This window comes from Pieris napi, chromosome 6, assembly GCF_905475465.1.
Source record: "Pieris napi chromosome 6, ilPieNapi1.2, whole genome shotgun sequence".
In the NCBI taxonomy this organism is placed as follows: Eukaryota; Metazoa; Arthropoda; class Insecta; order Lepidoptera; family Pieridae; genus Pieris; species Pieris napi.
Window position 1 is genome coordinate 1,477,190 of NC_062239.1, and position 26,635 is coordinate 1,503,824.

General features: G+C 32.0%; 2 protein-coding genes across 2 annotated transcripts in view; one reads left to right on the top strand and one right to left on the bottom strand.

Annotated features, from left to right (window-relative positions):
• The window catches only part of LOC125050075 (acetylcholine receptor subunit alpha-like 1), a 176,666-nt gene extending 156,712 nt beyond the window's left edge, over positions 1–19,954 (top strand). The window contains exons 5-10 of the mRNA XM_047649659.1: positions 56–100; positions 7,917–8,026; positions 12,077–12,257; positions 13,809–14,402; positions 15,091–15,366; positions 15,441–19,954. Of these exons, the coding sequence (XP_047505615.1) occupies positions 56–100; positions 7,917–8,026; positions 12,077–12,257; positions 13,809–14,402; positions 15,091–15,366; positions 15,441–15,653 (1,419 nt within the window). The 3' untranslated portion in view covers positions 15,654–19,954. The remainder of the gene's footprint in view (positions 1–55; positions 101–7,916; positions 8,027–12,076; positions 12,258–13,808; positions 14,403–15,090; positions 15,367–15,440) is intronic.
• A 1,721-nt stretch (positions 19,955–21,675) lies between these two features.
• LOC125050488 lies at positions 21,676–24,861 on the bottom strand. The gene is made up of 4 exons (XM_047650377.1): positions 24,549–24,861; positions 23,790–23,998; positions 23,433–23,543; positions 21,676–22,056 (listed from the first exon to the last, which is right to left on the bottom strand). Exons 1-4 carry the CDS (start codon positions 24,660–24,662, stop codon positions 21,837–21,839), a joined length of 654 nt encoding a protein of 217 aa, XP_047506333.1. The 5' UTR covers positions 24,663–24,861; the 3' UTR covers positions 21,676–21,836.
• Positions 24,862–26,635: the final 1,774 nt, after the last annotated feature.

Sequence of the window (26,635 nt, forward strand, 5' to 3'; positions counted from 1 at the left end):
TTGTAAAATATATTCGATTTTAATAACGATTAACGAATTGTTTCTTTCTTTTCAGAATCTTAAGAATCAAATCATGACAACGAACGTGTGGGTGGAACAGGTAAGATGTATTATTATTAATAATGTTTTATTAAATTAAATTAAAAAAAATTATAATAAAATAACTAAAGCTTATATGATAACCATTTTATGACGACACAAGGTGTGACTTTGAGATGGCTTTTTAACACAGTATTTTATAAATTGCACAGAAACGGATAGTTTTCAAATATAAATAACACTTTACATACATATATTTACTTACATGAAGATTATGAAACTAAAGCTTGTTAAAAATATTTTAAAAATAAAAAGAATATAATATGTCGACACCGAACCTTCCTACTTCGCAAATAAAGCCATTTAGAAAAGTCAAGACGTCACATCGGCCGTAACAGCTTGACAAATGATGGGGCATCCCCATTGGACAAAAGGAAGGACGCACGTCAATAACAACCTGACTAATAGTGTTGCTATTCACTTTTTATCCCATCCCCAATGATCTGAAGGTCCTTAGTCCCAAACCTATAGCATATAATATGGCTTATTTATCGGACATGTTATACTTATAACAGAAAAAATATGTAACTGCATTTATTTCTTGGTAAATATTTTTAATACTACAGTTTAAAGTACATACATTTGGCGCTGTCAAAACTATAACCCACAAAGGATGTCATGGAATTCTTTATCAAAATGTCGGCATGCAAATCTTACATGAAAAGGCCACATACTTTGCCAATACCTAGCACACAAATACATTGTAAATTAAGATGTTGATACACTACAGTCAGAAAATATGTTAAACAGTCATTAATTATTAATTACATGACATTAAAATTATGATTATATGATTGTATGATACTTATTTTTTACACTCATTGAAACCTAGTATTAGTCAATTTATCTACCAGTCTCATTAAAATAATTAAACAAAATGTTACATGTATTTATTTGATGCATCGCACGCAACGGTGCTACGCCCACGTAGCTCTTGCTACAGCATAATCGTAATAGCTTAGCGTATATCTTCTGACCCCTTTTTACGCTCGTAATAAGCAGTAAACATGAAAGTTTTAATGGTAATTAAGTAATCAGGTCAATCCTGTTCGTAGACATGTGTAAACATGTCATGTTGATCGTACATGGTTATCTCTACGTGTAATAAGAGGCAGTTCTATCATATCAACGCTTAAATGTTTATTACTGACGTTCATTAGTTTACTTTGTGTTACCTATATAAATATATTATTGTTTTTTTTAAAGGATCTAATAGATTTAAATTAAGATAAATAAATGCTTTAGCTTATAATGTTTTTAAGCTAAAGCATAATATAATCTGTCTCTATACACCTTCTGGATATATCAAATAATCATGCATAAATTTTTTTCATCAAATGTTCAGATCACAACTTTGTATTCTATATTTGTTGTATGAAAGAAATATTCGCTATTTCAAGTACTACGTCGTAGCAATCATCCAATAAGTTACGAGATGTTGTAAAAAAGCAATAATTTTGCATTTTCCTGACAAGTCATTTTATTGAAAGAAGCTCAAAGCACTTCTAAAAGAAATTCCTTAAAGTTGTAGCGATTCGTTTATCAAAGTTACTCTGTTTGAGTTTAATGTTTTTAAAACTTCAAGTGAATTCTCAGGTCTGTTCTTTCAAAGCATTTACCGAACATGTACTTGAAAATAATAAGAAATATTTTTTAATAAATTAAATTTATAATATAATAATGTTGTTTGTAAAACAAACTTATTGTGCTGCGCTTATAGGATAAACGATGGATTTAAAACCGATGCGTCCAGTTGTTAAAACGGTCGAAGGAAAGCCAGCTTGTAATACACATATATAACCATATCACATCATTAGAATATGTAGAAATTAGCTATTTTTATATTAGAATTTAATTCAAATAGTACCGCAAAAATGTTTTTACCTCCGAAACGAGAAACTTCCTACGCTGTATCCTGTGCTACCTTCCGCAAATCGATGGCTTTCAGCAAATCTTCTTCCACTTTTTTGTTCGCATAGCCAGCGGAATGAGAGTATGTTAGTTAAAATGTGAAAACTGTGAGTTAAACTGGTATATCCAATCCCGTTAAAAAATATTTTCTTACCACTTTTAACGAGTAAAAATAAATAAAAAACAGCATTCTGTATTACGTTACGTTACGCTTAGGGCAGAAAATTAATATAGCAAGCTACAAAACTAGTGAATTTGTATTTAATATTATAAAACATAACCAGTATGTTTCCTAGCACAAAAATTAGTGATGCTTGTGAACTCATGTTTTCCTACCAAAGTAATTGCTTCATATAAATATTTTGATCTCCAAAAATAATGTCGTAATATGGAATCTAATAAATAAATATAAATCACACAGTTCACTCTGATCATAACATTTTTATTAGATCCGACGATATCTTATAAAGTTCGGTGACGTAAATAAGAAATAAAATAAATTGTACGGGAAAACACAATGCTTCGTATTGCTTGTAGGATATTTTAAATAACCTTTTTCCAACATTTGTGTAATTCAATATTATTCTATTTATACGATAATTTATTTTGATTCAAATATCTTACAACTCCAATTTAACATATAGATATTAAATAGGCTTATACTAATTATATTTAATAAATTCTATACATTATACATTGAAATAAATAACTAACCTTAACATAAACTAAAATATATTATTAAAAGGAGTCCCTTTAGGCAAGGTTCCGAGAATACTGGCAGCGTTCCCCCTTTGAATCGCTAGAGTAATTCTTTGTCCGAGGTAGCTACCAGATCTTCGGTCTCCTGTGATGTCGACTAACTTTTTTGATATCTCTTTAAAAAGCCTTAAACCTTCTATTTATTACATCATATATAATTGTATTTACAATTTTCTTAATCTACAAAGTAATAATAAAAATTATTAAAACAAATTTAAAAAATGTTTTCCAAATGCAACATTGACGAAAGCAAGAGAGCGGCGTATAATGTCGTATTATTCTATACTTAATATAATATTCGTTAAATATATAATTTTTATATTTAGGTATAACAAATTGTACACAGATAAAAAAGTTACAATATTGCTACTAACTTTAAATTATTGCTCGACGAGGATTTTAATTTATTTCCATAAAAACTGCAATAACCCATTTTAGAGGAAAATAGAATCTACATTCACGTGTCATTACTCAAAAACGTGTTAACTCCAAGCAAGAATGATTAACGAGTATCGGATATGGACAGGGGATAAAAAATAAAACGATATTGTATCTGCACTAGATTTATATCTGAAGTGGGCTTTGATTCATGGCTGGGAGATACAGTTTGTTGTTTGTGAAAACAAGGCTTGTGAAAAATACTCTATTTGAATTTTTGGGTGAAAGGAAAATATTTATATGCCCTTCGGATGTATGAACTTTTGTTGTAAAACTGAGGGTTGAAGTTTTCCGTCTATTATTATAATTTGAATATGGAATCAAGTCAAGTTAACAAATTTAAATAAACATTCTTATATTTTCATGTCGAATTAAGTAATTGATTATCTTAGACATTGGGGGCCTCGTAGCCTAGCGGTCTTATTATGTGGCAGCTAGGTGAGGGGTACCGGGTTCGATTCCCGGTTCGAGGACAAGTTTTTCAATTTAATTTAAATTTTTCTCGGCCTTTAGGAGGGTTGTGCGGTACCGGGCGAGTGCTTAAACCGTACATGGAGGATACGGTCGAATTTCTAAAGACAAGCACGCATTATAAAAAAATCCTATACTTGACGCTGGCTAATGCACAAATCGTGCCAGAGCCATTATAAAAAAACAAAGGCAACAATTTTAAATAAACATTCTTATATTTTTATGTCAAATTAAGTAATAATTGATAATGTTAGACATGTTTTGCGACGTTGTTCCATTGTCAAATAACAACACATCAAAATCAGTATATCAAAATTTCATAACCCAAATATTTTTTTAATTATTGAAGATGTAACTTGTGCTAGAAACTAACGGATGAAATAAAACGTAGATATTAAAATACTTGCATACTCCAATGAACACATTTTTTATCGAAGTTTAGTATTCAAAATAAACTCCAATACAAATTTAACGTTTTCGTCCCTCGAGAAATGTTCCATATTTACGGTTCAACAATTTCTAAGCTATGAATAAATAAAGATTATTAAAAGGTTGCATCAAAATTATTAATAGTAATTTAAGTTGACTTAACTAGTCATGACATGATTGACGTAATTGTTTTTATTTTATGTAGTTAAAAAAAATATAATTATTGATTAATTAATTAGTTTAAATATATTAATTTCAATTAATGTTTATGTATAGTAAGGGCAGAGTAATAACCGTAAGTCCTTAGCGCATATATGCACGTATAATAGTTACTGTATTTTTTTATAAAAAATTTCCCTGCTATTTTCTATGTAAATTGTATAGAAAAATAAAAAAAAAATATTGCACGACGTCTATTCGAAAGTTATTCTTACAAATTCCATCGTTACTGCTGTTACTGATTTTACGTTTAATTTTGGTATGCAGCAGACAAAATACTAAGACTGTTTCATTGTTCATAATTCTAAAGTAGGCTCACAAGTTTATTTCTACGCACCCTAAATTACGTCAAATATTAAACAAACAATTTGAGCACAGCCTAGGGTAAACCGCACGATCTCAGTGCATAGAAGCACATATAACCTCTATGCTAAACCCATGAATGTGTAGGTATCATCTAGTTACAAAATCTTCTACAATCTCCAACAGTAATTTCAAAAAAGAAGTACACTAGCAGGACAACCCCAAAGTTTGTTTAAGCTTTGTTGATATTTGACATCAAAAGTTATTCATTCGCCGACCTGAATACTTGATCAAACAATGGAACACAACACTTGATTTTTGTTTGACTTACGATATTTTTTTAAAGTTGTATCGTTGAAATTGCGTCTTTTAGAACTAGGGATAATCGAACTCTTGTATTAAAAACGTTCTATACGGATCACTTTCACAGACAGATACATAAAATAAAATGTCGTTGCTGATAGAAAATTAAAACTATTTTCTCAAAAGACTAGGACTTTATGAACTCATTTGAATATATATTAAATAATTTAGTGCAAGTTCTTAGAATTGGAAACAACAAATAATGAAATTGATGGAAAGTATACGATTACCCTTCTCATACTTGCATATAAATTGAAAACAACGATTGAAACAGAGGATTTTCCCTACTTACGCTATAAGTTACGATTGAGAAACAAAAGACGACACAAGATATTGTAATTACCAGGGTCACATAGATAGGTAGGCATTTAAATTCTATATTTAAAAATTAGCGTGGATCATAAATCCTAATAATGTCACAAAAAAGTCCAGTTGAAATCGGGCTCGTGAATGAAAGTCTTGCACATTTAAAATATTTCAAATCCCTAAACATTTTTCACAAGAGTCCGCGTGAATTTACTTCTAACATGACCTAAATTCCCGTGGTTATTTACAAAGACGTTTTCATTAAGTCAACGTTCTTCAAATTGAGTTTTAGCAACAGTAATTTCCCCGTACAAGCTTCGCCAAAATAATAATTGACTTTCATTATAGAACGTGTAACAGTTGCTTTTCTAGCGTCTTTGTCTTCTATTTTTAGGTTAATAAATGCTTATAATTATAGTATTGTCTTTTATTGACATAACTTTTACACATTTAAAGAAAACACTTTTTTACCGGATTGAAGTTATGTACTATAAATTTACAATTATTTTACATCATTTTAAATTTTTTCGACGTTTTGCGTGCTTTACAGCGTGCGTGGTCACGGTGACTGAAGACAAAAGGTGTTGAATGTCAAACAGTATCACAGCTGTAGAAAAAGTTGTATTATCTGTATTTATTTCCCCGGAGTTGGTATCGACTAAAAGATGGTGGGTTTTGGCAGAAATGGCTCACGGTGTCCTCTATTTATAATAATACATAACTTCAATCCGGTAAAAAAGTGTTTTCTTTAAATGCTTATAATTATATTTTTTCCGTTCACTGCTCTTACATATTAGCTATTTACATATTAATTGGATATAATTAAGGATCTTTTAGCGTATCTTCTACCGCATTTACCATGCTGAGTATAAAGAGGAGTGGTTACCTAATACCTCCAGGTCAATTTCATCTTCGGTTGTCGGGGCAGAACACGAAATTCCGAAAATTTTAAGGCATTTTTTGCTGCGCGAGGTATTTGAGAACCAATACGACCTAGCGTTCAAAAAAACAACATTCCAATTAATCAAAGGCCAGCGACGTACTCGAGCAGGGGTTTTAACGCCTCGATTAAGAGTAGCGCCCTCAACTAACTTTTACTTCCTCTTGATCAGTCTGTCTATAGATGGAAATTGCATTAGAGTTTGCTTAAAAGAGGTAATATCATCATTATAGTCTGTTTGATGATATTATAGTCAACCCACACAAAAAACACAATTTTTTGTGTGGTTTTTTGCTAATTTTAGAAATACTTACGAATTGTTAAAATAATACAATTTCACTACTTATTAAAACGAAGTTGACATGAATAACGATCTTTGTTTCGTTAACTCAGCCACATCGGGCCTATTCTAATTTATTTGAACAGCTTCTGGTTAATGATACAATAATGAAATAAATAAAATAAATAATCACAATATTTATTATAAGTGAGCTTTACTATATGTAAGGGGTTTAAATAAAAAAAGGACAATTATTAAAATATAATTTTCAAGCCCAAATATCGCTTAATTTACTTTTTATACGACGCAAGGCGGATTTCAAAGGTTTTAAAGAGGTTGAAGGGGCAGGAACTGGGACGTGGTCGGAAATTGGGCTGTTTTATTAGACCTCTGGCTTGAGGCGTCAATTGAGAATTCTTGACCATTTTTTCACTCATTACGTTGCGCCATTGTAATACCCTTTATTGAAATTTAAATATTTCTTAAGAACGTAATCAAAAGTAAAATTTTCCTCTTTAAAATTATTATTAGTTATTTGAAATATTTTATATTATGATCATTGGCTTCAGTCATAAACAAACGAAGATTCTACTAATATTATAAACGCGAAAGTTTGTAAGTATGGATGGATGTTTGTTACTCATTCACGGATAAACTACTGTGTGGATTTTAATGAAATTTTACAATAATTTAGCTTATACATCAAAATAACACATTAGCTACAATATATAAATATATTGTGTGAATAGTCCAAAATATCAATTAAGTAGGAATAAATATACCATCTGCGAGCTATTCTGGCGTGCGCTATGTAATTTATGCTGCTTACACCTATGTAATTTATGATGGAAATATTTATCTTAAATAGTCTTACAAAAAAGCCCGCCACAGTATGTATATCAAATGCACATATGGTAGTATACTGTAGGAATCACCTATATTGAAATATATATGTCACCGTAAAATTGTAAAAACCGTTAGATTGTAATCTATCTCGCGTGATTGTAAACTGTCGAAAGATTGTGAACCTCAACGAACTGCTTACAAATTAACGTATTATTATTCGGTAGTTATATGAAATTGTTGGGAAGTAAAATTAATCTGTAATTGACCAAAGAAGTTTGAATGATAACTAAGTTAGTGTAGTACAATCTACCGAATACCGATAACCGATAACCGATAGATTACAATCTAACGGTTTTTACAATTTTACGTTAACATATACTTTTATCGCTTCCGGTATTTAAAGTAGATAAAATATGTTTTTCACGCTGCATCATTTGGAAAAATATTATTTTGTTCTTCCTCAGACGAAGTCGAGGGCACCAGCTAGTACCTTATAAAAGTAGTACTTTCACATATTTTGTTCTGTTATTAAATGAAATCTTTTATTTGCAGGAGTGGAATGATTATAAGCTCAAATGGAATCCTGACGACTACAGTGGAGTGGAAACATTGCACGTGCCTTCAGAACATATATGGCTGCCAGATATAGTCTTATACAATAAGTAAGTCTTACTTTTTATTTAATAAATATTAATGTGTACAGAATAGCTAAGCACCTCTATAGCTTTGTCATTAACGAATAAGTGTGTGGCTAGAGCTTAACGCAGATCAATTGCTAGACAAAATGAAAGGCGATTGGAAGTCGAGACCAACTCCGAGGAAACAAATACAGATAATACAACTTTTTCTACAGCTGTGATACTTTTTGACATGTACCTTTTGTCTTCAGTCACCGTGACCACGCACGCTGTAAAGCACGCGAAACGTCGGTTAAATTTAAAATTATGAAAAATATTTAAATACATAACTTCAATCCGGTAAAAAATGTTTTATTATGTGTGAAAGTTATGTCAATAAAAGACAATACAAAATAAAAGCTCTACGATTTTGATAAATGATAGTAAAGTAATATTTTTTTTAATGTTGACGTCCATGTATTAAGTACTCCATTATATAAGTATGTTTACGTTCGTAATTTAAATAAATAAAATATTAGTAATCGGTTTAATTGAACAAAGTAAATGCAACCAATCTAGACGCTAATCTTTCTCAAAGGAGGATTTAATTAAATGCCCTACAGCGACCCGACATTAATCTAACTGAAGGCTGTTTACTCTGAAATCAATTTAAGAAAGTTCTCAGAACCTGTGTCCCTGTCCCAACTTTAGGCCCCATTTCTTTCAATGAGCGCAAACTTCTTCTATAAAATGTGATTTTATTTGGTGGTCCCCTTATCTCCTTGTTTCACGGACGGGTCCCATTATTCTGCATTATCACGACGACTCGACAAGTTTATCGTTCCTATTTCACGACAAAAACCGAAGCTATATCGTTTTATGCGGAAGAATTATCCTTGTCAGTACTAAAGTAATTTTTCAGGGTGACAATTTTGTTCGGAGTTTGGAAGTTGTCAGCGGTTTTCCCTATCAGTTTATAGATTACTTTGAAAAGTCAGCCTCCGTTGCAGATTTCATAATAAGCGGATTTATTTTTAAGCTATTGCATAGATTTTATCGCGGGCTTTGAGCGCGGCAACCGAATCAAGAAATTCCGTAACGAAAATAACACATGATGGCGTAATACAGTTGCGGCCAATATGCGTTAGAGCGGGACAGAACGCATATTGCTTATTCACATCTCTTTGTCAAGCGCGGCCGGCAGACGGTACGCGTTAGAGTGTGACAGACTATATAGGCTGATCTGAGTCTGGCAGAGTGGTAGATTGAATTAATATCAAAGAAAAATACTGCATAAATAAATAATTATAATTGCATAAGTTGATAAAAAAAAGCTGTGCAATAGCTTTACCGCGGCAGTCCCCGAGTGCCACACGTTTTTTTTAATTTAGACTTGCAATATAGCAAAATAATAATATAACAAACTTGATTATTGAAAAATGGACTCTTTAGTACGTTTTAAAACGTTCAAGACATTACATTTGGCCATAAATAAATATTAAATCAGTTTTATTATACTAAACCTCACTCCTGCGTCAAACTTTATACATTTTATATTTAATATACAACAAAGTAAGTAGTAAGTTAGGGAACCTTAGATATTGGGACATATAATCCTTTAAAATGGTGAATCAAGATATATATCACACCACAGACACCCGTAAAAATTGTGCATCATTCTCCGTGAATTTTCATATACAACATAAAATGCTTATAATGTGAACAAATAAAGAAATGATTATTCGTGCCCTGCCAAGTTTAATCCCACGGCTATCGCAGCTACAGCACTTATTTAAAAACCCCATATATTTCCGAAGTCACCCATTATCACTGCAGTTCACCGCATTTCTGCGCATTAAAGAATTTATATCCGTTCTCGAACTTAATTGTTGGGAATATGGTTCAAAGTCGAATGTATTTACATAGTGGTAAAGTGCAACTGTAGTTGGCCAGCCGGAAAGCGTGATAAGTATAGTCTGTAATCTAAATAGCATCTAGGTGGAATTAAACATACTATAATAAATCGCGTCAAACTCAAGTTTTACTTAAGAAATTAAAATGGACAGGCTTAATAAAAAAACAAGTGACTCCACCTATTTTACTATAGACTAGCTGCCCCCGTGAACTTCGTTTCTCCTTAATATGATTTTACTTAGCCTACCTTTTTAGTACATACCCTAGAGACTGTTCGGCTTTCTGGAATGAAAACTTTGTAGGTTTTTCTGTGAATTTTTCTCTACATAAACCTTAGAGTTCACGTCATAAGATTTGTTGATCGTAGAGGGGTGAAATTGAAGGGTTGTATGTATTTTTGTATGCTGTATCATAAAAAATAAAAACAATTTTTTTTTATCTAAAAACAAAATATTAATTTAGGGAAGGACCTTTAACGTGGGTTTGAGTAATAAATAATAGCAGATTCTCCGACTTACTGAATATGCATAAATAATTACATAAGAATCGGTCGAGCCGTTTCGGAGGAGTATGGGAACGAATATTGTGACACGAGAATTATATATAATATTAAGATAAGATTCACTATACTTCATGTAAATATCATGAACAAATGCATTTTAAGTTAACACTCCGATTCACAATAAATTACTCCAATTTAAAGTGAGTCTTATTATATTATGATAGCGAAACATTATATATGTTTAATGACAATAGATAACTATTATAGGCCGATAGATAACTCATATAAGACATTGCAAAGATAGCTCTAGGATAGATATCCTATTTAAGTGGCCCACTACGATACACATTGTACTAACCGCCGTGATCAAATCCAATTCCCATACGCAAAACCACTTAGTACTTACCCATAAAATACCACATCGAGACAAATAATTTCTCTCATCTTATATTTTTACATTTAGGCAGTTAGAGGTTACTGTAATGCACCTGAGACTACTAAAAGCTTTCGCGAATATTTCGTGTAAACTTTATTTTTAATGGCAACGTTAGCCTAATGGAAGACAACGCGACCTATATTTTATGAGACAATTTTCACGGATGTAAAAGTTAGGTACGACAGCTTTTAGAAGACAATTTGCCTATCAAGTGTTTATGGATGATGGAATTGACAGCTTAATTTTATGAAATTACTTTTAAAGCTCGTCTACGTTCATTATGCCATCTTCACATTGTTTATTTTTAATTAATTCGGGGAAATTATTTTTGCCATTAATTTTCCTCATATAGCAAACTTTTTACAGTGTTTTGAATCGTGAATTTTTCGAAAGGTAAAGTGGGTTTTTGGAATGACAACGTAATTACTCTTTTAAATGACACAAGTCTTATTATATATGAATAAAGTTATTTTGAGTTTGAGTATTCATAAAAATGCTATAAAATAACTATCGAGTTGTTCTTATCAGCCGTATTACCTTACCTGACCTTATTTTTATTTTTAAAACAAAACACAATTGTTATTGTTCCTTTTTATTAAAGTTGTTATAATTTTTCTCCTCAAACGCAAAAAATGTATTTGATTAAATACAATTTTCTTTTTTACAACTAGACAAAATGACATTCTACATTTGACTTAATACTTGACAGTTGATATTCTTAAAATTATCCATACGTACAGTCGTATGTTTCTAAATAATACTCTTTGATCAAAACTGTAAACTCATGCACATAGCTTAAATCCTCAACATGATTAGTTACTGTTAGTAGCATTCTTTAAATGATTAAAGCTGGTGAAGCTGTAGGAGGGCGGAGTAGTCTGTCAGTAATTCTTAATTTCTTACGATGACATAATTTATTGTTTTCTCGTATTAGCGGTATATCTTCTGGATGTTAAAAACGAAAACTTACTATATTTTTTATTTATTTCTTATCAGGTTAATATCGCTTCCTTTCGAATGTCTGTACCATGATTTCTTTTTTTTTTTATTAAAAAGAAAATCAAAACAAATTTAAAAAGTTTAAATTTGCAATATTTGATTGTAATCTATTTAATAATATAAAATCTCTCTTTGATTTGTTTAAAATATTTTTTATTTTTTCACAAACGGGTTTTTAAATATTATAAGATCAGCCTGTATAGATAGCTATGTACCAGGTATATCTGACTAAACAATTTTTCAGTGCCGACGGCAACTACGAAGTGACGATAATGACTAAAGCCATCCTCCATTATGACGGCAAAGTCGTCTGGAAACCTCCTGCCATCTACAAGTCATTCTGCGAGATTGACGTCGAGTACTTCCCCTTTGACGAGCAGACCTGCTTCATGAAGTTTGGCTCGTGGAGTTACGATGGTTATACGGTATGTGACAGTATGAAAATTACTCACGAATCACAAACGAATATAATTATAATGAATTTCTAAACTTTCTCACTAACCATTGTTAATACTATAATGTTTAAAGAACTTTATTTATCATTACAAAAATAAAATGTATTTTATTTACATGAGAAACTTAATATTTATATACTAACGAGATACACGTCGCAATCAGCCGTCCCAATTTTTATCTACTAGGTTCATTCTGATATGTATCTTTAATGACCTTTTGAATTGGTTAAACGCGCTAATATTAAGAATTTTAGACTGTAATTGATTAAATAATTGCACACCCTCATACTTAATAGACTTCTTTAAATAGTTTGTACGCGGCTTCGGCAAGATAAGCAAAGTCGCTCGACGAGTATTGCGTGTAGTGGTGTGTTTGATTTTTTTAAATGATAAGCTACTATGAAGAGCTATATAGTTGTTTAATCTTCATAATTTTGGTTTCTTGGTAGATTTTATTAGTCTGTATTAAAAAATTGTATCTAAGAAGTGCTTTTATTAATTTATTTTGTATTATATTATTTTAACTTGAAAATACGATATAAAATGATACAATGGTACGTAGACGCGGGACTATTTCTACATCTTATAATATACGTTGTAGCAATACTAACTAAACACACTATTCTGGACAGGATGTGAAAGCAGTTTTAATTAAAATTGTATTTAGTTTAAATCACGAAATAAATGATTGAAATTGGACTGGTTCAAATCTGTAGAAATTTTCGTCTTATATAAATATTAAATTAAAATATATATAATGTTTCCTGCTGTTATAGATATGCATTAATTCAAAATCAAATCTAAATCATTTATTCATATAGGTAACACAATGTACACTTATGAACGTCAATTAAATATATATAAAATGCTTCTAACATCACATTTACTGCTAGTTCTCAAATCTAGGGCGTGAAGAGAAGAACTGGCAATAAACTCTCCGCCACTCTGTATAATCGCCAAGTTTTTGGTTTCATATAAGTACCTCTCAAATTTCTAACTAAGCAAGCGCATGAACAAGTATCGTTAATTGGCCCCACGTGTGGCACTTGCCAAGCTTTGACTACTAAGTATTGATAAAATAAACTTTGTTTATAAATAAGTCGTATGAAAAATAGGATCACATCGCCCGGTGTGATAAAAGCTCGAAATACAGTTAATGACGCTAGGCTGGTGTAAGACGCCGTCATCAATCGAACTGAGGAAGCCAATAAATCCTGTGCTTCCGACTTTCACATAAATAAAACTAAGCTTTCTATTTATGTCTTATGCCACACGTAATAAGGTTCAAGGGATGTTGTTTTGATTTGATTCAGAAGGGACCTTTTTTTAGATCTGTTTGAAGATTTTGAACATCAAAGCCTACGTTTTTTGATCTGTTATTTTCTTTGAATGTCTATGATAGAAATATTTTTCGTGTTATCGCAAAGTTATAGACAAAATGTGCTTGTTTGAACCTTGTAGATACTTGATTTTTCTGGAAGTTAGAAAAATGTATGGTTAAAGTCTTAATGTATGTTGCAGGTGGATTTAAGGCATTTAAAGCAGACGCCGGACTCGGACCACATAGGAATGGGCATTGACTTATCTGAGTACTATATTTCTGTAGAATGGGATATTATGCGAGTGCCGGCTACACGAAATGAAAAATTCTACTCTTGCTGCGAAGAACCCTACCCCGACATTATCTTCAATCTCACTCTACGAAGAAAAACCCTTTTCTACACAGTTAATCTCATCATTCCTTGTGTCGGAATATCATTCTTATCAGTTTTAGTATTCTACTTACCCTCCGATTCTGGCGAGAAAATCTCACTCTGTATCTCTATTTTGCTGTCCCTAACTGTGTTCTTCCTGTTGTTAGCAGAAATTATTCCCCCAACATCATTGACGGTTCCACTGTTAGGCAAATATCTATTATTTACTATGATGCTAGTCACTCTATCTGTAGTTGTCACAATCGTGGTGCTAAATGTAAATTTTAGGTCCCCAGTCACTCACAATATGGCTCCATGGGTGCGCAAAGTCTTTATAGATTTTTTACCTAAAATATTGTGTATTCAAAGACCAGAAAAACCGCCCGATGATGATGACGATGACAATGACAAACCTACAGAGGTAAGATATATATATCATCATTAATTAACCTGAAGCTTGAAAATATTCTTACATAAAAATTTCATCGCGCTTTCGAACGCAAAAATATCTTAATATACCGACACGATGCTTAATTAAATTTGTAAAATAAAAGCTTTCAAGAAAAAAGATTTTCAAAGAATCCTTTTGAAAAGAAAAAACACGAGAGCTTTGCTCATCAAGTTTTCTTTATTCAAAACATTTCCCATCGAAATGGATTCAATACAAACAGTGTGCTGTAGGGGCGGATTCAATGCCGTCAACAATAACAGTTTTAATTGACGCCCGGGACTTTATAAGACTTTCTAAATACATTGTACTCAGAGTGTATCGCTAAAGTATCGTTTTCAGCCCAATTTCATTCCATTTCGATTTTCCTTTATTACTCAACGCCAGCGGGCTTAACGAGCGCGAGGTTCTGGTTATTTATGTTCCCCCAGTGGCTGCGGACGGATCGCGATATACGAGCCGGTACGCGGCCCGAAACCGAAAACCTACTCGAGACTAATTGTGTGCCAGCTTAAGCTACCAATACATTGACTCTTTCACCCGGACGTATTCATTTGCTAGACTTTTTAATGGCTTAACTTCCTTGAATTTTCAGTGAAAACTCATCTGACGCTATTAAGCATATTTTAAAGAGTAAAATATAAACCATGATATGTTTTAGGTGTTGACTGACGTTTTTGGTGGAGATGATATGGATGGAAAATTCAAAGAGTGGGCCTGTGAAGAGTATGAACTACCGGGTATGCCACCTTCTCCCCCTCCTCCTCCAGGTGGTGATGATGAACTGTTTTCTCCTTCACCTGGCTCTCCTTGCCGCTTGGACTTAGACGATGGTAGCCCATCTTTAGAAAAACCGTTCGTAAGGGAAATGGAAAAAACAATTGAAGGCTCCAGGTTCATTGCTCAACATGTAAAAAACAAAGATAAATTTGAAAGCGTAAGTGTTTTGTGCAATTATTTTTTCATGTTAATTAATTGTATCTATGATTCATAAATTAAACTTTTTCTCAGGTGGAAGACGATTGGAAGTACGTAGCTATGGTGTTAGATAGAATCTTCCTATTTGCATTTACGATAGCTTGTGTGGTCGGCACGGCTTTAATCATTTTTAGAGCGCCAACTTTTTACGACAACACGAAACCCATAGATATTCTATATTCAAAGATCGCGAAAAAGAAGTTGGAGTTGCTCAAAATGGGCTCAGAAGGAGACCCAGGTCTCTGAAATTCGTCATACGTCTTCGGCCACTCGCCGCCGAAGACGTTCTGGGAGTTGATCGTCATGTGGTGGCATGGATGATCTATGTAAAGCTCCCAGTTGGGAATTGTTCGGCGAGGACTCTTGTGCTCAGTGCAGTGCCAAGCGCCCGGTGCGATGAACATTATACCGCGTGCGTTAAAAACCGTCTTTTATACAAACTCTATTAAACTGTGTCTGTCAATAGTGGAATCGAGAACGGAATGGGCGTTTTGTGTTGACGCCAGATCTGCCATAACTATTTTTATAAGGATCGCTGATCGTCGTTGCGTATAAGCCTATTTTGTATCTTTGACGTTTGTTTACAGTAATTATTTAATATGACGCACAACATTGAATTATCTGTAGGATAATTGTTTCACAATTTTTTAGTTACGTATTCGATGTATTTAAAATGATAAGTTAAGGTAAGGTTTACTTCGAATAAAATCGAGCTCAATTCAGTAACGTTAAGTATAATAAAAGCAATTTCGTATCAACTATATAATTATTTCATAGATTGTGACGTAAATACGTATATAATATTTTCGTGCAGCGTCCTCGGTGTGTAGGACATTGTGAAAGTGTGTAATATTGATAGTGTAATAAGTATTGGAAATTATACATTTAATATTTTATAAACTGCGTACTCGCGTAAAAGTAATATGGACAATATAAATAATATGAAAACATAATATGCCCTGTAGATTAATTAAAGGTGTAGATATCGTTAGATTTTAACCTAGATACCAGAATAAGAAATAAAGGACTCCCATAATATTATGAAGCCAAAATAGTTTATTAACAGTCGCGTCAGTGATGTTTGACTAGATTTCAATAAAACAATTGACTGCCAATTGTAATATATAACTTTTATAAACTCAGTATTATTAGATAGTTTGATAACTTGTTTAATTAATTAAATTTTATCTGTGTGCCAAATATTGCCAGTAACTTCATAGTTTTGAAAACGCCAACTGAGACAATTTTAAGATTTTTCATTCGTTTTTATAATATTGTGCTTGTTCATTGTCTGTCACTTCTATTGCTTGCCCAAGAAAGCAACGACTGATCGTAAAACTTCGTGTCTATTCTTTTTGGACAAATTCAATTATGTTACCTAATAATTACGTATTTGTAACTTCGATACCAATCCTAGAGTACAGGGTAAAATTAGTACACAAACTATTCCTGATTTGTAATCTCACGATTTCACCGATTGTATTGTCTTTTACACACTTATCGGCACTCTAATTCACGTCTTAGATAATAAATTCATTGTTGAGGTTTGTGAATTTAGGCATTAACAATTTAGGTAGTGTAAATTTTCCCTAGATTAGAATCAGTTAGTTATTCATTTCGTTCGTACCTCTCCACTTCATATTCTAAACGGTAGAATTTACATGCGTAGCGCACGTAAGCGCCTCATGTTATACACCGCATTAATCCATCGGTAGTTATTGTAGAATGTGTCGTAATAATAATAAATAAAAAATTTCGAGCCGCGTTTTTGATATGTCAAAGTAATTCATGATTATTAGATAATGATAACCTAGTTAAATCAGAAGTTATTCATATTTTAATAAACACAGCGAGCGATAGGAAAACAGGGAATGGTATAGAGAAATAAATTCGTAAAGTGTGATTTGTCATAGTGTTTATAATATGTGTTGTTGAATGTGTTTAGATGTTTGTACTCTTACAGACATTGAATAGTCTACATTAGGTTAAATGGTAGTTCATTATGGATAATGCTAATGCATTGTCGGACGCTCGCTAAAGGTTGAATGAAATATAGTACCCACCATTCCGAACGGAAGCAAAAATCGCTAGAAAGCAGCTCAAAGTCAGGATGGATAGAAATTAGGTTCGATGTGGGAGTCACGTAGGTAAACCATGCGAACAGTGATAAATGGGAACTCGCGTCTAACGGATTGCCTCCCTTTTATTGTCACATAATCGTAGGATACGGTAAATCGGTATCTTGGAGCTGTCTGCCTCAACTTTAGGTTCAAAGGAATTTCGAATGGAATTGTTCAATAATTTTTCTATAAGTCGCATATGAGTATTATATTAATCGAAGTAGGACTGTGCTATTGCACGCACCGAAACACACCAAATTAGTATTATCAATACTGGTAGTTAAGTCCACTGGCTTCCCTCACTGTTCCGTGATTATCTAATTTAATTGTAGATATTTGCTAGGGGATAAACGGTCTGTTGTTATTTTTATATGAATAAAAATATGTAGTTAGATTTTCTAAACACCATAGAATAATGGGACAGGAATGTTAATGGATTAAAATAATACTAGTTGATAGTGGTACGATGTATTTGTAAATATCGCTCCGTAAGGGAGTTGAGACGAATAAACATAAGAGTTGTTTATTTCGTTCAATGATCTATCATTGCAATAAAATTTCGGTAAGTTATGAATGCATGGTATGAATGTTGATGTGAATGTATTTTAGCGTAGACCCGTAGTTTTGTTGTAATTGGATGAGCTAAGCAGATACAACGATTGATAATACTGTAATATTACCTTAATATTGAAAGAGAAGTGAATTAAGTGGAGTTCTTTTAAATTTATGATCGATTTTGTTTCATATGCCTTAGCTCAAATTGTTGTCTTGTTTACAGTTGAATACTAAAGACCCTGTTTTGTTGTAAAAATTGTCTATAAGGCATATTGTTGAAATGGTTTCGATTTATATGATGATTTGGTGATCGTACATTAGTACCATTTCGGGTGAAAAACGGGTGAAATATAGATTTTCGTATGGTGGTAGATAGGAGAAGATTAAATTACGCTAGTTCTTCAGAAATAAGATATTCATTGAGGACGTCTAAATTATAAGTAGTTACATTAGCTTCTCAATGTTTTAGAGTTAGTCGACGAATGAGTCAGCTCGATAACCCGATGCTAGATAAATTTGTTGTACTAACTTTAACTTTCCTAGATAAATCCCCATTTAAATTCGACGGTACATTACTTTTAAAAATATTTCTTAATGATTTCCTAGGTTAACTTCTTTTTAAATTTGACATATTTCTCCGTAAGTTTGTGCATTGTTTGTTTCATTTGTGTAGTTTCGAATGTGTTTAATTAGTGAGATTTCTTTGATTGCGAGTTTGTCTACATCGGGTGGGAGGGCGAGAGCTCAGAGTCAGCTATCAAATGGCTGTCAGTAATTTTAAGAATTGACTTTACTGAAAGGTTGACATGTAAATATAGCTGATCAACATAGGTTAATAATTAACGAATTCTTTTCCTATATTTCTTTCGATGTCTTTAGTGTATAGTGTTAATGTTAAGTGTATTTTAAGTTGTATATCGTTCAGCAATAAATCCGTTGATAATTTTACCATTAATTATAGTATATTCGTTTTTAATGATGTCCATTGTACTTGTAAATTTGATTTGATGGAGTCGACAGATAATCCGTAACGCTTTATAATTAGGTTCATCGAAATCTAGAATTTCGTATAGCGTTTCATGTATTTCACTTTTGGAATCATAATTTTTGCACTTTTGGTTTTAATAAGTCGTTTAGGATTATTCTGAATCTGGCTTACCATTGGCATGAGAATGAACTTTGACTACTTTCACTCAATAAAATAGCACATTTTGATATAAAGTTTAGAGACCGATACATAAAGACTATGTTCTATACAATTTCAAGAAACGTTTTAAATTAACTCGTGCCAATAGTGAGACCATGAGAATACATTCTTAATCTTCTTGTATATAACCTATTTAGGTAAGTTCGCTATTTTAAAGAACGTCTTCCAAAAGTGGCGTAAGGTTAGTTTCGCTAATTTATTCCTATCAAAAAGTTTTTGATTTATTCAATGTTTTCCGTCACAACTTGCTTGTTTCTCGAACAATACTTTTGTTTACTTCAATAGCTTTCCCATTATAATTCTGAACGTTTTTATGTACACATTTTATAGATGTAACTATATTGTAAGTAACTAGTTGAAATCATATGAAAATTGCGTTGAGCTTCCAACACGATTAGTTGTAAATACTGAATTTAATAATAAATGTGAGCTAATGTTTCTACATTAAGTTCTGAATGTTGTGTGTCACTTAGGATCATTATAAGATCAGTTAGCATGTTTTATTTTAGCGACGCATCATCTTCTTTACATGTTTCATATTCTTAACCAATCTTAAGCTATTTTATAAAAGGTCTAGTGACTTCACCGTGTGACTCCCATCTCTGAGGTCGTGGGTTCGAACCGTACCAATGGACTTTCTGTCTATGTGCGCATTTAACACTCGCTCGTACGGTGCAGGAAAGCAGTCGTGAGGAAATATGCCTTAGATCCAAAAAGTCGACGGCATGTCTCCGGTGCTGATCTCCATTTGCCTATTAGAAAAAAGCAAATAATCACGAATCATATACATTTCTGAGGCCCAGACTTAAATGGTTGTAGCGCCACTGGTTTGCTTATCAAAGATATTGTGAAAACAGTTTTATTAACATATTTGGCAATATTTTAGTTAAAGCATACAAACATATTTAATTACTAATTAGTGTTCCATTCATAACATATGCTTTCCAAATATTTTCGCAAATATTTGTGCCTTATTTAATAAATGATTTGCGTGTTATGCTAGATTTTTTTAAGCTTTGTAATGAATGGTATTAATAAACGTTTGTATAACGTTTATTGTACATAGGTTAAGGTTTTATTAATAACGAATATTTAATGTCCTCTACTAGATGTAAAGTTCTGTTTGTATGAATTTTATTTTCACTTTTTAAGTCACGAGTAACGGTATGGTTTGTGTGAGTATTGTAAGGAATTTAAATAGTCCGAAAATTAGTTTCTATGATACAAATTTTATGGGAATTGTATAAATTCCATTTTCAGTATGCTATTAAGAAGCTATCTATCACTTACATTTATAACCTTTAAAAATCATTGCCAAAGACACGTCTTTAACTATCATTGGAAAATCTATTTTATACTCTCTGCATTCATGGGTCAAAATTTTACTAATAAATTCGTAAGTCTGCTATTTTGAATGTACTAACGAATGATTTTACTAAAAGCTCAATTTTAATAAGCTCCTAATAATATTCACACAGCCGTCCGATGAAAATGACAAAGCAAGATGAACACCACTTAAATAATTGTTAATAGTTAGTAACACGAGAATCCTATATAATTTTTAATAATAAGGTTAATTAACACAATAAATACTTCTCGGTAATTTCGTGTATACATAGTTTAAGATTCGTTCAATTGTTTGTAAATGCCACTTGACTATAATAAGTATCGCACTATGCTAACTAGAGATACTGAATTATGTAATTATTGTAAGTAAGTGGCGCAAATAACTTTAGTCATAAATGTATGCTAAGTCCCATTTTGTAATATTAATTGATCGAGCACTAACACGTACTATTATGAATACACTTCTCTTATTGCTAATATTGAAATGTACTATAATATGAACTATAAATATTAAATGTTATGCGTTAATAATATAAAAGTGTTTTATTTCAAATTTCCAATGGTCTTTAGAATTATCACCTACACACACACACACCTACACACATACAGTACAGTATTCGTATCACCTACATTACTTAATGACATTACTTTAAAAATATTGTATACAGTAACGAAAAAAGTTTTTTTAATCTTGAAGTATAAAATGTTATTTGAATTTGGAATGTGCTCAAACGCTAAAGTGATCGCAAAAACGTTACAGGCTGTCAAAAAAATAATCAAGTGCGGCCCAAATTAAATATTAAAATTCTTCTTTACGAGTTCTACATACTTTCTCATAGAGGTCATAAAAGGTAAAATGGCCAACTTGAAGGTGATACAATTTTAATCTGAAGATACTTTGAATATCTTTTGGATGCAAAGGACACTCTTGTCATAGAAAAATAAAAATCAATTGGCAAAGAATCTATACTTAAATAGCAGAAATAATAATAATAAATTTCTGATTTAGTTTTTTTTTATTCCGTAGTATAACCTTACTAATCCATACAATAACCCTGTTCAAAGTTACAAATAAATACGCTATACTGTATACGGCATTTTTAATACACAATGTGCGTAGACAATACTTCGATTATACAGTTTTGGTGTACTTATTCAAATATAAGCTCTAATTAAGTGATTTATTTTATACTAAATAATTTATAAGAAATTGCTAAAAGAACTACTAAATAGTGACCAAGGACTTTTTGATATATCACCCGTTGGCGCGGGAGCATTATAATATCCTTTAGCCAAATCAACTAAAGATAACGGACATTTGAAATTTTCACATGAATCCAAGAGTACTCCAAGGCGATGGGCTGAGTCGTAAATGGCGTGTTCGAGAGGCTCTGTTGGTAAAACCTTTGCCATTGGAAGCCTGAAACAAATAGTTTATCTGTGAGATGTAATTCTTAAGAAAGGATTCTTATCATTTAAGAGTGAACTTTATTCAATCACTTAGAAAGGAAGCTTTTGAAACGCTTTAAATAAAATCAACCAATGGTAATCAAGTTTTTAATGACCACTGACTCGGAAGAATCAAAGGGATGGTATTCTATGTAAGTATTTTCCATTAGGTTAAATAATAAAAATAGTTTCCTAAATACTGGTTAAATCTTATTTTCATATCAATTTCGTGTGTTTCTAAAATATTTATGAGAACACTACACATAGATTCCATTGATATGTTTTCGGAAAATAACTGGTTGTATCAACCCAGAACAATTATTGTTTCGTCAGGAAATAATATGAGCAGAAAAAAAGTTATTTAAAGTAATTAAGTATTATAAAAATATGTTAACTAAATGTGAAACTTTAAATTCTTCTTAATAGTCAAGAAATTTTTAAAAGGAAGGAAGTCACAAGCTCCTGAAATGTATTTTCGCTACATCAGGAGCCTGCGATACGGTCCATTGTAATATTTTGATAGCAATAAAAACTAACAGTATTCTTATATACATAGGACTGATTACATTGTAATCTTTAATATAAAAATATTATATGCATATATTTAATCTAAAATACACCAGCCATATTAGGTATTATCGCCATATAAGGTAAATATATGCCCTTTCACATAAATGTTACAACTCTATGATGACTTAATAAATTTTCCATTTAAGCACATTTTCAATAAGTTAAAATGTAATCTAAAGAAAATTCACGAGATTCCTCCGAATAGCTTTCACATTTTTATGAACGATTTAAGAATTAAGATTTATCTACTTGGCGTGAAAGCCTTATTAATGGACCGGATTAGGCTGCACCCACAATGGCTTAGTGATTCTAAATCTACGGGAAATCAAAATCCGCTATTTAAATAATCCTTTTCCGTTGAAAATTACTTAAAAGCTAACGGATTTTTTTTCATTTGGCTCTGGTTTTTATATGAACAATATATACAATTAATGTAAGAGACATTTGTCAGAATATAGAAGAGATATAAAAAGACTCTTTTTGTATCTCTTTTATATTTAAATATTTAAAAGAGAGATTTAATTATTTTATTTACATGAGTACAAATTGACAAAATATTTCAAGAATATTGAGCGCTGTCAAATATGAAAACAAAATTAAAACACACGTTTTCAAAACTTATAATTAATGACCGCGGAAACTGAACCCAGAACCTTCTTATTTACCATGGTGGTTATTCAAAAACCTAGGTTTGAACTATATTGCATTAACATACGAGTGACAAGTATACATTTTAAGCTTCAATACAAACCTCCCATATGTAAAAATAATACTAACGAAAACATAGTCCTGAATATCTCCTCAATCATATTATTTCCATGGGGCACGATGCGTTGAGTAGTCTCACAGAGGGTCTTCAAGATACACTCCCTTCCATTATAACCCATACTGGAATTATGGTTTAATAATTAAATTAATTTTAATCGTATTATAATATTCTATCCTTATATAAGTAGCAGTATTTCGTAAGGTAAATCAATAATTCTTATTACAAAATTAAAGCGAATATTTAATATTTCAGGCAGATATTATAGGCTACTGTAGTAGATCTTAAAGTTTCTTTTATGTATGTAATACGTCTTACGCCAATTAATAGCAGGTTTTAATATAAAAAAAATATAAATAGATACTCACTTATCCATTATAAGCTCAAGCTTTTCATACAACTGTCTCCGACTCCTGCGCTGCGCAATGGGCCTTTTCTTGGCTCTGTATGCATATGCAGTCTCTGTAACATTTGGCAGTTCATATGCTATGCCCCAGTTCAAACCAAATGTAAATATTCCTGGCGAAGATGTTGGTGCGGGTTGTCCTATCACCCCTACCGTCATACATCCGGCACACTAAAATCATAAATTCAGGATATAGTATTAGTTCTAGTAAAATGTTTCAGGAGCTCAAACATACACTGACTAGGGAATTTCTGCGTGCAAATTCATTGATCTCAAATATATATACCGTCTTTGATCTAACTACCTTCTACGGCATTGCTACAGAATTACATGATACCCGCATGTTACATCATTGACTACTCGGTTGGAAACTTACAACCAATCAGAAGCGAAAGACAAATTGCAAATTAAATTATAAATTCACGTCCAGTTGGAAATCGAACCAGATACGACAGGTCAGCTTTTTTTAAATCGCTTAGCTACAAGGTTGTACAATCCTTAAGTAATTTTTCAGTTTAAAATTGGATATCTGATTAAACAAACGATAACTATTCCCGACTACATTTATTACAGAAGGGGATAAATGTGGGTTAATTTTTCTTGATGCCTCGGTTGGTAAGCTTACTTAATTTCCCTAGAAGATATTCAAGAGACTCTGCAAACAGTTTCTTTGTATTATAATTTCCCATAATGTAAAGAAAATAAAGTACGTAAAACTCACCGAGAAACTCGAACCTTCCGGAAAAGCGACGTAACGCCGTCGACGCGATAAAACCCTCGAATCAGCCAAACTTCCCACAAATCCCAATAAAAACAGAAACAATATTTTATTCATTCCGAACTGAGTGAAACACAGACGTGTCACGATAAAGGTTCTCAACAAAATAATTCCGGTGAATGTGTGTCAAGACGTGTAACGGTGAAAATTTTACGAGAAAACGGTAATGAAACCGAGTGTCGCTAAGCGTCACAAATTACTACATGTTTAGGATTATTCACATATTTTATTTGAAATGAGGACGATTCGGGTCACGTTTTTGTATTTCGTCTTTGCGAAATAGAAGTTCTTACGAGTAACGAGCTTTGAAGCCAAAAAACGCGAACAAAAATATAATTACGGGTTCGGTTTTGGCTGTGATCGAATTGAAGTTTATATTTCTAGATTATAATCTATTGATTAATACGAAAAATTACACTATAAATTGTTGTAATTTATGAAAAGTGAATAGATAATATATCGAAAAGCAACATAAAATTATTTGTAATTCTCTGTTTTTATCTACGTTTTACGTGGTTTAAAACTAGAGTGATGATAAATAAAATAAGAAGCTAATACAAAATAAATTTCTGTTATTAGAGAATGGTACAACTCTACGAATCGGCTTCACGATTACCAAACGAACCCAAGACTAATACAGAATATGAAATTCCACCCGTATCACCTCGACGTCCGCCGTTCCACAACTTGGCGATTTTCAAGGCAGTTTTTATCACTATGTGGAACCAGCTGCCCACTGAAGTATTTCCGAACCAATTCAACTTAGGGTCCATCAAGAAAAGAGCGTACCAATTCTTAAAAGGCCGGCAACGCACTCGCGAGCCTCCTGGCATTGAGAGTGTCCATGGGCGGCGGTATCACTTAACATCAGGTAAGCCTCCTGCCCGTTTGCCCCCTGTTCTATAAAAAAAAACTAATTTACGAAAGCAAAGGATAAATAATTAAAGACATTTTTCAGTTTCTAATTGTGATGTTCCACTACTTGTACCGCTATCATAACTAAATTAAATTACTGATATTTATATACTATGTCCTCAAAGATAAAATGCCAACAGCTTACTTGAATGATTTATGTCTGAACAACATACAGAGAACTGTTTTTATCTGAGGCTGTCTCGCTACTTTTCGCTTAATGCTCGTCATCTTTTTCCGACGTAATCCACTTTGTTAGAGAGTATTTGGGATTTTCTGACCGTCTCTTTAGTATCTGTATGGAATATGAAGAGGGAATTATCTAACTACTGTAGTTTAATAGATGCTTGCATTAACGCAAGACAAATAAAGACTCATCTGTAGATTTTCCCATAACTGTCTGTGCTACAGAAATAAATAAAATGAACTATCACATATTTCTGTTTTTGTTTTTCATAAGTATTCTTCTTAAAGGTGGTTTGCGTTATGTGCTTCATAGTCGTCGTCTTCCATGACCATATGAACTATTAATAATAATATTTTGAAGTTATACTTCTTTAGGCGCGTTATGAAAAATTGATGAGAGTGAAATTTTACGATGCGCGCACCGTGACACAAAATTATCAGAATGAAGTTGCCCACGGAAGATGCTACGGCATTGGAGATAATTTAAAAACAACATTCGAATAATAATAGAAATTATGTTACACTTAATGTAAGAGTATAATAATAAATATTTATGTATTTAATTTTTCAAATGTTAGCTAAACTTGATTGACTATAATGACTCCTTTTCCAGTCTTTGATTATTTAATTGTAATTAATTATTTGCATGCAATCAAAAACTGTTTTTAAATAATGCCAAAGAAGTATAACTTCTTACGCGCGTACATAAGTACACGCACCCTTTTTTTATTTGTGAGACGACCAGTCCATGTATAAATTGATTGCGCAGATAAAAAATGTACTGGTACTCAGTCATCCGCCTAAGTACTAAGCATGTTTTACTTTATTTATTATTTATAATTTAGTTCGTACTCAAATAAATAAATCTTTTAAAATACTAACTTATTAAAGTACATTATTTAACCATAAACTTCTCGTAGAACGGCATAGTA